The sequence below is a fragment of the Mytilus galloprovincialis genome, chromosome 7 (genome assembly GCF_965363235.1).
Source record: "Mytilus galloprovincialis chromosome 7, xbMytGall1.hap1.1, whole genome shotgun sequence".
Taxonomy (NCBI): Eukaryota; Metazoa; Mollusca; class Bivalvia; order Mytilida; family Mytilidae; genus Mytilus; species Mytilus galloprovincialis.
Genome location: NC_134844.1, coordinates 44,476,385 through 44,490,163, shown reverse-complemented (window position 1 = coordinate 44,490,163; position 13,779 = coordinate 44,476,385). Strand labels below are relative to the sequence as shown.

At 33.8% G+C, this 13,779-nt stretch overlaps 1 protein-coding gene across 5 annotated transcripts in view; it reads left to right on the top strand.

Moving 5' to 3' along the window:
- Positions 1-2,031: 2,031 nt before the first annotated feature.
- The window catches only part of LOC143083087 (uncharacterized), a 43,996-nt gene continuing 32,248 nt past the window's right edge, over positions 2,032-13,779 (top strand). For all 5 annotated transcript variants that reach the window (XM_076259297.1, XM_076259294.1, XM_076259296.1 and 2 more), the window contains exons 1-5: positions 2,032-2,494; positions 3,214-3,305; positions 3,985-4,131; positions 4,570-4,749; positions 5,655-6,697. In XM_076259297.1, coding sequence (XP_076115412.1) covers positions 2,047-2,494; positions 3,214-3,305; positions 3,985-4,131; positions 4,570-4,749; positions 5,655-6,697 — 1,910 coding nt within the window. In that variant the 5' untranslated portion in view covers positions 2,032-2,046. The remainder of the gene's footprint in view (positions 2,495-3,213; positions 3,306-3,984; positions 4,132-4,569; positions 4,750-5,654; positions 6,698-13,779) is intronic.

Genomic DNA, 13,779 nt, shown 5'->3' with positions numbered 1-13,779 from the left:
GATACAATACAGACTACACCAGTGATGAACGATACAATACAGACTACACCTGTGATGAATGATACAATACAGACTACACCAGTAGTGAATGAAACAATGCAGTCTTCAATTATGATACATGATACAATACAAACTACACCAGTAATAAATGATACAATACAGACTACACCTGTGATGAATGATACAATAAGGACTTCACCAGTGATGAATGATACAATTCAGACTACAGCAGTGATGAATGATACAATAAATACTACACCAGTGATGAACGATACAATACAGACTACACCAGTGGTGAGTGAAACAATGCAGTCTTCAATTATGATCAATAATACAATACAAACTACACCAGAAATGAATGTTACAATAGAGACTACACCTGTGATAAATGATACAATACAGACTAAACCTGTGATGAACGATACAATACAGACTACACCTGTGATGAACGATACAATTCAGACTACACCAGTGGTAAATGAAACAATGCAGTCTTCAATTATGATAAATGATACAATACAGACTACACCTGTGATGAATGATACAATACAGACTGTACCAGTTATGAACGATACAATGCAGTCTTTACTTATGATGAATGACACAATACAGACTACACCTGTGATGAATGCTACAATACAGACTACACAAGTGATGAATGCTACCATACAGACTACACAAGTGATGAATGATAATAAACAGACTATACCAGTGGTGAATGATACAATACAGACTACACCAGTGATGAATGATACAATACAGACTACATTAGTGGTGAATGAAACAATGCATTCTTCAATTATAATGAATGATACAATACAAACTACACCGGTAATGAATGATACAATACAGACTACACCTGGGATGAATGATACAATAAATATAACACCAGTGATGAATGATATAATACAGACTACACCAGTAATGAACGATACAATACAGACTACACCAGTGGTGAATGAAACAATGCAGTCTTCAATTATGATCAATGATACAATACAAACTACACCAGAAATAAATGATACAATACAGACTACACCTGTGATTAATGATACAATACAGACTACACCTGTGATGAATGATACGATACAGACTACACCAGTTATAAACGATACAATACAGTCTTCACTTATGATTAATGATACAATACAGACTTCACCTATGATGAATGATACAATACAGACTACATCAGTGATGAATGATACAATGCAGACTTCACTTATGGGTAATGATACAATACAGACTTCACCTATGATGAATGATACAATACAGACTACACCAGTGATGAATGATCCAATACAGACTACACCAGTGATGAACGATACAATACAGTCGTCACCTATGATGAATGATACAATACAAACTACACCAGTGATGAGCGATACAATACAGACTACACCAGTGATGAGCGATACAATACAGACTACACCAGTGATGAGCGATACAATACAGACTACACCAGTGATGAATGACACAATACACACTTTGACAATGATAAATGATACAATGCAGACTACACCTGTGATGATTACGGGATCGGTAACAATATCACATATAGACGCGCTATCGCTTGTATCAATAGGGAAAGTTTCATCTATGACATCGGTAGATGAAACAGGATCACTATCAGCAATTGTGTCGTCTTCACCTTTATCAGAAACAGAATCAACGTTAGGAGTTGAATTGGCTTCATCTATTGCAGAATTTTCTTCGTCCGAAATTTCATTAACTATGCCAGAAGTGATAAATTCTTCATTACCCGAAGCTGGTTCGTCTACATTAGAAGTCGAAACACCAATACCTTCAAAAGTTGAATCGCCTACATCTTTTATCGGAATTACATCGTATGCGGTTGCATTTAATTTATCTGCACAAAGCATTGCGTCAATATCCGGGGTTGGTTCGATTACATCTGTAGTGGTGACTTCATCACAAAATGTTATATCATCTACACCAGTAAAGAACACTGAAATAACAAAGGTACTTACATCTACATTGAAGATGGATACTACATCATCGTTAAATGTTTCATCGTCTATTTTTGTGATGGAATCATCTATTGCATCAGTTAAAGAGATATCATCTTCACCAGATGTTGTATCATCTACAACGAATTCATATTCCTCTGTTTCGCCTTCAACTTCCATGACGCAACCCACTGTAAGTGGAGTGGTTGTATCATCTACAACAAATTCATATTCCTCTGTTTTGCTTTTAACTTCCATGACACAACCCACTTCAAGTGTAGTGGTTGTATCATCTACAACAAATTCATATTCCTCTGTTTTGCCATCAACTTCCATGACGCGGCCAACTTCAAGTGTAATGGTTGTATCATCTACAACAAATTCATATTCCTCTGTTTTGCCTTCAACTTCTATGACGCAACCAACTTCAAGCGTAGTGGCTCCAGACAATCGACTTGCAGTAACACTGAACGTGAAAGAAAGTGTGGATATCAAAAGTCAGGAATTCAAAGACAAGATCGAGAAAGGTATGGGTTATCCAATAGCTATAAGTATGAACCAATAATGAAAAAATATGAAGAACTTTGATATTTTTTTCTTGGAGATAAGTACAATAAAATTATTTTTTTACACAGTTGCAAGTACAGTGAAAAAAAGATTTGTATTTCACATCTATGGAAGTTGTACTCGAAAGATAAAATCATCATTTTAAAACTTAATTAATGATTAATGGTATATGGGGAAATGAAACAGAGAGAAGCCAACTAACAACGGTTCACCACAAAGTTATATCGAAATGAGCAAAAAAGTGTAACATTAAAATTTTTAATTGCTCTAATTAATCTAGGTAAGTTGTTAATGAATTCAGCAGAAGACCCGACAACCCTTTCGAAACGTGTACGAGTTGTGGTTTTAGCATATGCAAAAGAGACATGAAAGAGACGACGTGACTGGATAAGAAAGGTGAAAGATATCAAAGGGATAGTCAAACTCCTCAGTCGAAAAGAACTGACAATACCATGGCACAAAACGAAAAAAACGACCAAAAGACAAACCATAATCTACAAAACACAACATAAAACCAGTTGTATCTTAGGTGCTTCTGACGTGTAAGGTGATCAGTTTGCCTGTTCCTCTGATATATTTCGTCCCTCTTTAACACATATGGCACTTGTGTATGTACTGCATATGAACTGCATATAACAAATCATTTTTTTTTTCATACGTATTGTAAATTTATGTTTAGGTCTTGAGGAGAGTTTTATTGCAGCGAGTGGTTCACGGCGGAAAAGGTCGATCAGAGATAAAAGACAAGCAAACCAAGGCGTGGATGTGAAGGTATGTTTTACATTATATCCAAATAAAACAATGAAATAAACTTATGTAAATATAAAAAAAGAATTTAATGAGACAACTCTCCACAAGAGACCAAAATCTCACAGAAATTAACAACTATAGGTCACCGTACGGCCTTCAACAATGAGCAAAGTCCATACCGCATAGTCAGCTATAGAAGGCCCCGAAATGACAATTTAAAACAATTCAAACGAGAAAACTAACGGCCTTATATATATTAAAAAAAAGAACGACAAACAAATATGTAACACATAAACAAACGACAACCACTGAATTACAGGCTCCTGACTTCGGACAGGCACATCCATACAAAATGTGGCGGGGTTAAACATGTAAACCATGATTGAAATTAAGTCGTATGCTAAGTTTATAAATAAAAGAGGACGTGGGGTGAACGCAAATAACACAAAAGTACAACAAAACTTAACTGATTTCAGCAGTCAGTCTGTACCTAGAAAAAAAGTCATGTTTTAATCTCTTAATCCCCTCGAGTGTGAATAAGCAATGCACCGATATCTTCCATCAACACGACATTCTTATGAACAAAACAAAGAAAACACCATTGTTTTGCATTACTTAGTACTTTGAAATTAATTTCATAATTATCAGTCCCATACAATTGTGTTGTTGTACTTAATCACTATAACTTGCTTTTTCGCAGGTAACAGACACTCAAAGAACTAGCGGTTCTGCAGTTGATGTCCAATTTGAAGTTTACAAAGATGGCGGCATAGTTCCAGCAACAGAAGCCGAAAATACATACAAGACTCTGTCGGATGTTGAATTGAGCGCTACAATAGGTTATCCTGTACGTGAAGCCTTCTGTAAACCATATTTGTATTATATATTTCTCTGTAATTTCTATCTTTATCATATATATTCTAATTATACAATTGTTTTCAAATGTTGAATCGAAGTTACAATGTAAGTATAAGTAGTGTGTTTTCCTCAATCATTACTACAGTGAGATTATGAGAACTGCAATTATCACTTCACAAGTTCAATGGTTGCCATCATTGATTGGTTTGACTTTCTAAGTTCACAAGTGACATGACAATTCTGTTTTCTATCCTATGTCCACTTTGTCATGTTACTTGCTTTCATTGTTTAGTTTATTTATTTTTTTACACTAACTCCAGAATTTGACGGGTTATACAAACTTAGCATATTCATTCTGTACATGTATTGTAAGCAGTGGGTTTGTAAAACTTTTGTAAATTTAACTAAGCTTTTTTATATATTACAGGTAGCACAACCAATTGTTGCTTTGTCATCAGCTAAAACACCTGATAACGGTGTGAATTGGAGTGATTTTAATGGACCATTGATAATCATTCTTATAGTAGTCCCATCTGCCTTAGTGATCATAGTCACAATTGGATTTATCTACGTACATTGTTACGTTCGATCATATAGTGTTGATGGAGTAAGTTGTTTTACTTCAGTTTTTTGCTCCAAAAATCTCAATGTTTTAAAGAACACAGACTGATTTTTTTTCCTGAGCTGTTTATAGAATTATGGATTCCTTTTGAAACTTATATATTAAAATGTTATATGTCTCTAATTGACCGGTCTCTAACTGTTCAATAGCTGAAAGGAAAAGGTATGACAAGAGCCATCGTTTTGACCCCTGAAATTGTAAACAAGTAAAATTAGTCCATTATCATTAAATTTGATTGATAAATGAACAGGTTGGCTTTCTAACTTTTTTCATCAGAGCATGACTAGTTGGTCTTGTGTTGACGGAACGCGCGTCTGGCGTATTAAACTTTAAAGCTGACACCTTTTGTTAGCTATTATTCGTGCGTTTCTCTGTCCTATATGTTCTCCCATTTATTTGTATTGTAGTCCTATCGTGTAATGATGTCATTTTAATGCTATATTTTACATTACCATAAAAGCGGGAGGTTTGGCATGCCAAAAAACCAGGTTCCAATTGGCCAATGTTATATTATAGTTCGTGTCTGTGTGTGTTACATTTTAATGTTGTGTTTCTGTTGTGTCGTAGTTCTCCTCTTATATTTAATGTGTTTCCCTCAGTTTTAGTTTGTAACGCGGATTTGTTTTTTTCTCAATCGATTTAAGAATTTTGAACAGCGGTATACTACTGTTGCCTTTATTTATTGATATAGCGCAGAAAGTCATTTGTGATGTCACTAATACGTCAAATTCAAGTTGAAAACGATCTTTTTGAAGAAAAAAAAATACCTTTTTTATTCATACTTTTGTACAATCTTCGTGAGTGTCAAACACCTTGCCAACAAAAATATTTTACAATCATTAACATCTTAATCTTTTTCTAAATTTCTAAATTTTGCATGTTTTATTTAGATTCCAGACAGACGTCGATTGGATTTAGAGAGCGGAGAGAGCCTAAGTGGCTCGACCTCAGTCTCGTCAACCTTCAAACGTCGTACTGGGTCATTCAATGAAGGAGACACTAATCCTTCGGAAAAAGAAAATGCTTCCTTTATAGATGCATTCGATATTCATGAGACAAAAGTACAACCAATACCTAGACCTCAGTTATACCAACCTCCAACAAGACGGCAAAGTCTTTATTCTGATAGTTATGATGTTAATGCACAATTACCATTGTCACAGCAAGAAAGACAATCAAGTTTTGGAAACAGGCAGACGAAAAGTTTTGAATTACCTGACACTTTTGTTAGTCAAGCCCATTATGAAAGAGAAGATGAAGCATCTAACAGAAAAGATGCTGATAAAATGAAAAAGAATGAACAAGGACGTCGATATAAAGCTAATGAAAAAGCTAAAAAGAAATCTAAACCATTTGCACGCCGAGATTCTGATTTTCCAGTTTCCGGTTTTCAGTATACCCCGATTGAGGATCAACAACTAGATTCTGATTATTTCCATGGTGATTCATTAAATGCAATGTCGCAAGAAACCCAGAACTATGACTTAGAAAATGAAAGACGTTTTGATGGATATATACCATATCACACCCCAAGTTTCAAAAACGAGACACCACAGACTAATCAAAAACAAAATAATCTAAACAGAGAAGAAGCATATCGAGTAAGACCAACAGCACCACAATATGAGCCGTGTCCACCAGACTTCAATATACAAGAATACCTAGGGGATAAAAATCATCCAGGAAAGTTGGTATTTAGTTCAGACTATATTTTTGCAAATGAAATTGCTAATCCGGTTTTCAATCCACGAGAAACAACACTGCGATTTGTGGAAGATGAACAACACTTACCGATGTCTTCAGATCATTTTATCCCCAATGAAAGACTCAATACTGATGATGCCGTCTACTATACACAAAATTATCATCCATCTGTAGGCCGTGATCCCAGACATATTAACCAACGTCAACCTTCAGCTAACAATAGAATGAGGTATGTTACGATTTATATTTAACGGTGTAAGAGAGATAACTCAAACGTATTTTAAGTCATTTGATAAACTGATATAGTGTAGAGATATATATGTGAACACAACAGGTGTCCAATTAACATGATTAAGTCACTTTCGTCTTGACTGAAAATTTTCTCTATTTTCTTATATAACTTTCATCATTGTTCTCTTTTCTTGTGATAAATTTGTTCTTCTTTCACTAATGTTCACTTCTTTTTCTGTCAATTAAAGAAATGTGCATACGAAGAGAGACGAGGATTTGTAAAGATGGCCAATTTTTTTTGTAAGTCACTTTCTCTATCTGTTATAGGTTGAAGGATACACTTTTTTAATGGGTCATATATGTATATATATATAATAATGCTTTGTTGTATGATTCAAATAAAGTTTCAATCCAATCATGCATACCCTTTTCCTTGGTGTTTTCTTTTTTGCATACTATTTACCTCACTTCAGATATGTATGTATTTGTATATTTGTATATTTATTAATTGATTGTAATGAATAAATCCTCGAATTTACGTTATTAGTATGTCTTCTGTGGGCAGTTGGAAATTGTTGAATTGAATTATCGCCCTTGTAAGAAAAATGCATTATAAAACCGAGTTTAGTAAGTCTAATTGGAATATATTTAAATTCGAAATTCAATATGACCGTTATTGTGAACTTGTTTTAACTTAGAACTCCATAGGAAATCGTGGGATGTCAGTGATTAAAATCATATTGTATTCTCTAGTCACGATTGTTTTTAAAGCAGTATGAATAATTAGCAATACAACATAAACAATAATAAATGTGTATCCACAGGAAACCTTCCTCTGCTCACACCATCCCAAGTCCATTTTCATTGAGCTGTCCTGTGCAAAACACGAACTTTGAGAAAAATTTATGTATTACTGAAAAATTATTACACCAGGGTTTTCGATATCACAAACTAGTCAAAACATTTACTAAATTTTATCATCGGTATCATCATTCGTAAATATAGCTCAACATGCAGACTTCTTGTACGTTCAGGTATTTCACATCCAATATTTTATGGAAATATTCTTTATAAAGCACAAAAATGTCAGTATTCACCTCAGAAGCTAACAAAACCTTTAAATAGACTTATTAAGAAAGGATATAGTTACGATACTGTTGTCAGGTCATTAAAGATTGCATATTTTGGCGTTAATATTGATTCACTTATAATGTCTTTGCATCGGAACTAAACACATTTATCATTAATAAAAACCAGTTGTTGGCATGACACGGGTTATGTTCTTCTCATATATGTTATGATGGTATGATACTAAACCCCTCACGGGGAGGATTGTGCCTGATATTCATATGATGAAGACATAATTTTTCAACCAGTTTAATTGAAGTCCGGAGCTGGCATGTCAGTTAACTGCTAGTAGTCTGATGTTATTTATGTATTATTGTCATTTTGTTTATTTACTTTGGTTACATCTTCTGACATCAGACTCGGACTTCTCTTGAACTGAATTTTAAGTTGCGTATTGTTATGCGTTTACTTTTCTGCATTGGCTAGAGGTATAGGGGAAGGGTTGAGATCTCACAAACATGTTTAACCCCGCCGCATTTTTGCGCCTGTCCCAAATCAGGAGCCTCTGGCCTTTGTTATTCTTGTATTATTTTAGCTTTTAGTTTCTTGTGTACAATTTGGAGTTTAGTATGGTGTTCATTATCACTGAACCAGTATATATTTGTTAATGCGCCAGCTGAAGGACGCCTCCGGGTGCGAGAATTTCTCGTTGCATTGAAGACCTGTTGGCGACCTTCTGCTGTTGTCTGCTCTATGGTCGAGTTGTTGTCTCTTTGGCACATTCCCAATTTCCATTCTCAATTTTATTTTGCATATATTTCGAATATATTTTGTAAGAATTCATATAACTTCTTCATTGAGATTTGCATTGATTTTCGACAGCTCGACAGGAATAATCCTGTTCATAGGCGGATCCACGGGGATGGGCTGGCCACTCCTTTTCGTGGAAAAAAACGGTTGATTACATAAGGAATCACTGAAGCATGACTGGAGTGGGTCTCCCCTTAGGTCAGTCAGCGCCCTTCCCTTTATGAAAATTTCTGGATCCGCCACTACTGTTTTAAAGGATCCATCCACAGAAAATGGGATTCTTGTGGCGCTGTGTTGCAATGAATGAACATGACCATCATTGCTAGTATCAAGAAAATACTATAACAAACAATTGATTTTCTAAATTTTACAGTCCGTTATTGTGTAGTTTTTATTTCTTTACTCATCAAGATTAAAAGATAGAGCATTGAATGCCAGAACCCGGCAATATGCACATATGCCGAATAATGCTATCCCACCATCACTGTAATAGTTATCCTTTATGTGTGTCTTTTACTAGATATGTGTTATGATGGAGATCTTAAATAATTTATGGTGAATTTATTTGTTGTTGAAGTTCGTACAGTTAGATACTTCTGGTAAAACTGGACCTTCTACGTCAGTTGGTCTCGAGAAGATAGTTCATGTGTATCATTTGCAGTCCTAACCTCAATTTCTTATTTGATATCATTTTAAAATTTACAACTTTTTCTAACTTCGGAACAATTCAGAACTTGACAATTTGGATACATATATCAGAGGTTTATCTATTGCATGTTCAAAATGGGTTTCTTTCTTGGTAGAATGGGGCGTAAGTTAAACTCTTTTCGGGGGAATAATTTGTAAATTCGTGCTATCTTGATATGTCGGAGTTATCAATGTCGGAGTTATCAAGTGTCAATCAACAATGATCAACTCAATTTCTATTATATATATTTATGTTTGAACGGAAATTCATCAGCTTTGGTAGACTGCCTATCTTTATGTAAGCTTCCAGGGGTGTAGATTTACCCTGATTTCTACGTAGTGAGTAAAACAATTTGAAGCTGGGGATCCAAAGACCCGCAATGTAACTTTAGAATGGTTTGGTCTACTACAAAACCGCAGTATTGCAAAACAAAACCATCATTCGATTACCAGATGCAAACAGTCAAACTGCATTATGTCAGATTGATTGGTTGTTGTTTGCTCATTGACAAAGATAACATGCATTTTCAGGACGCGAACAAATAAAAAAAAACTCATGTTAATAATTTGATTCTGTCAGCACGAAAATTAGTTGGTACATTTGTTGTTATCGATTGAGTCTGTAACTTGATAGGCCGTGGTAGCATTAAACAGAGAATGGCATTTGTTCTTGCAATAGACCGCCTAAAGATTTTTGTGGTTTATTTAGAAATAGACTGACAAAGCGCGGACTTTGGAAGTATTCATGATGAACTAATAAATAAGTCCATTATTTATGTTACCGTTATCATGGCTGCAGAATGTGTAGCACGATATATTGGCGGATACCCGGTTTTTTTTCTATGAAAATCCACAGTAGATTTTGTATTTGTGTTTTTGGCCATTATGATCTATTTAAAAAAAAAAGCAAAATAAAGTTTCATACGACGGATCCAGCCATTTTAAAAAGGGGGGGTCCCAACCCAGGGTAAAAGGGGGATCCAACTATATGGTCCTATATAGTATATATATGCTTCCATTCAAATGCATTGATCGTCCAAAAAAAGGGGTTCCAACCCCAGAACCCCCCTCTCCCCCATTTGATCCGCCACTGAACACCTGCTAATACACAATGCCTGAGATTACAATAACAGAAGAGATTATATGTCATTATAGTAATCTCCATTTATAACTTTTTTTAATCAATAAGATTATCATAACCAAAAATTCGATTTTAAAATACCAAAATAACAAATGAATTCCAACAGGTATGTCATGATTATTATCATATTTAGACAAATAAGTATAAATTAATCTATCAAGATACACAAGAATACATAAAACATCTTGAGGGCACCTTGTATTTAAAATTGGCGCGTAATAAAGGTCTTCCGAATGTAAAACCACTCGGAAGACGTTTGCTATGCGAATGGCTTCGTGACAACCAAACAACCTGGTTTTTACTGGAAATATATAATTATTCCTTGGCTTAATTCCAAGAATAAAAGCCGGTCATAAAAGTTAAGAGTGAATTATTTTCTTCTATAGGTAGGGTAAGTTTGAAAAATGTACGTCAAGGCAGAATAGTGTTTCTAATGTTACAAACGACAAGCATGACAGGAGCCAGACGAGTTTGTCATAGAAAGTAAACAACGGGGGTTTTATATCTTGGTTCCTTCATAATTTTGATTATGAGGACCCGTCACCCCTTTTCCTTTTAATCTAATGACTCCCATCATTACATACAACAGGAATAATAAATTTTAATCTTTTGTGAGTTCTGGTTGCCGACCTTATTCAATATTTATTGTCAACATGATCCATAATGGGCATGTTCCTTGGTAGTGGATTTCAATCTGGCAGAACATGACATGTACACAGTCACTTTGAATAAACAATGAAATAAGGCACTACAATTTGGGTTCTACAACAAATGAACAAGTGATTCTAACACCAGTTCTATCTGATCAGTTCTGGAAATCTCTGAATTCGGTAATGTTAACGAATTCAGTAACATTTACCAAATTTGGTACCGTATTTGTTAATGTTACAGAATTCTGAGATTTCCAGGACTGATCTAAATTAAGTTACATAGAGAGACCTTATGTCATGAACATGATGAAGACAATCAGATTTTAGAGCACCTGTTTCATACATTTGTACATGTAGATAACTGTCAAATTATGCACTTTCCCATATCTATGTCACATTGCTTGTGTTTTAATTATGTCACATTAAGAACTGATTAATAATCAATGAAGTCATTCACAAGGATTGACCTCAGGTGGAACGATGTAACTCATTCATAAAAAACAACTCAATATTGGTTCAAGGAATTTCACTTTGATCTATAATGTACATACATTTGTAATCTAGCTATAGTTGCCCTCGCTAAAACAAAATACCAATCAAACTGCTCAGACAGTCCTGATACATGCCATCTCTCATCTACCTAAATCCTCAAAACCACCGGTACATGTTCTTAAATAATCATTCTTCGTTCCACAGAGGATGCTCCGATAACAACATTTGAGTCATTGAAAGCAGCTGTCTTAACTTACACTGTCAGCAATGTCAGGCTTCATGTATTATAAGTTATTAAGTAAACTTATCATGCTTATCAAATATTCAATATGTCAATACTATTACCTTAATCTATCATAATCATGTGTTAATATAAAACAAAATAAAAAAGTTAACTAGTAACTACATGTATTTAATATAAAAAATGTTACATGTACCGGTAATTGATTTTGTAAATGCTTCCAAATTTTAATGTAAATACTGTTCCATTTTTCAATGCCAGTCAGTGATGGATCCAGGGAGGGTTCCAGGGATTGGAATTTAACCCCTCTTTTTTAACAATGCTTTTGATTTTGGTCTCTGCTTGGAACCCCTCCGGCTCCCTCCCCCTTGTGTTGGAAACCCCTTTCATTAAAAGCTGGATTTCACAGCACAAATGTCAAACATAAACAACATATATACCATACACTTCAGTGTATTGAGAACACTAACTAAAAAATAGATAAAGTATTGTAATGATGTAAGTTTCAATAATTCCTGCATATATAAGTCCTTATGAATTACGTATGTCTGTTTGATCAAAGATTGAATGAAGGTCCTACATGATTGGAGTGGTTTTCAAACTTTTTTTATTTTTATCCTTTTTACTCTTTTTTTTTTTTTTTATCTCAGCACACCATTATTATGCATTCTTTGTCTATTTGTCTCTATTTTTTCTTTTTTGGCAAATAATTCTATTTTATGTAAACCCAGTGAGTATTAGGTACTTTTATATAATGTGACTTGGATGGAGAGTTGTCTCATTGGCACTCGTACCACATCTTCCAAAATATCTTTCTTGTTGAAGTTGAGGAACAATTTTCTCCTTTTTGTTATTGATTATACATGGACTACATTTTACATTGTATATTTGACATTGCTCTGGGACTGCAAAACAAACTATTCAATACATGCAATAGGTTGGGATCAAACCTTCAAACTCAAAAGTAGGTTTTTTTCTAATTATCATTCATAATAAAACATTGATCGCTATATTGAAAACTTGCAGTTAAATTTAACAATTTTTGCTTAGTTTAAAAAAGTGGTAAATCATCCATAGAAATAACTCTTGGAGGGATACCCGCTGATTTGAAAATGTGGCACTTGTAAAAATAATGACTTGCCAAGTTCAATGTACAAATGTAATCACTCATAATTGAGTACAATTGTATATAATCTACAAATATATCCGACAGTCCAACCAATAATATGTACATGTACATGTACAATGTATATATATAAGTGCCTATATATAAGCTAAGTTAGAAATATCTTATTTCTGTAGTAAATTAACAAGTAAGTGATATAATGAATTGTGTTACATGTACATGTAATCATATGTTCATTATTTATTTAAACTATACAAATTTATACATTAAAATTCCTATTTCAAGTCATCACTGGGTTGGACATAGATTGTTATAATCAAAGAGTGATGAAGACCTATAAACAATCATTGATTTAGTGATCATAATAAACTGATCATTTATGGCATTGATAGTTTTATTGTCTTGGGAATTTTTTATGTACCAACCTGTAATTATCTCATTGTTATCATCTCAGATGCAATTGATTACTGAATACATTGCTTACTCACTTGAAGCTTAATGAATTCAGCAAGATTACACAATAGGATAGGAAATTTGTTAAAATATAGAATTTAAATAGTGTTAGACTTGTTTAAAAAAAAATCTGACTTAGAACACATGGGGAAAAATGTGATTACATGAAAAATTAATATTTTGTGCAAATAAATGTACATGTATGGTATTGATTTCATCTGCTACAAATTTGAAATTTGTTATGATTAGATCTTGAACCCATGTAATAATTTATTGTGAGTGGCATCTGTACATGTTTGTTAAACAGTTTTTAATAGATAAAATAATATAAAGTATACATGTAAAGTACTTTATAAGTTTTATGATCATACTAATTTATTGTTTATTACATGTGTAATATAGTACTTTGGTA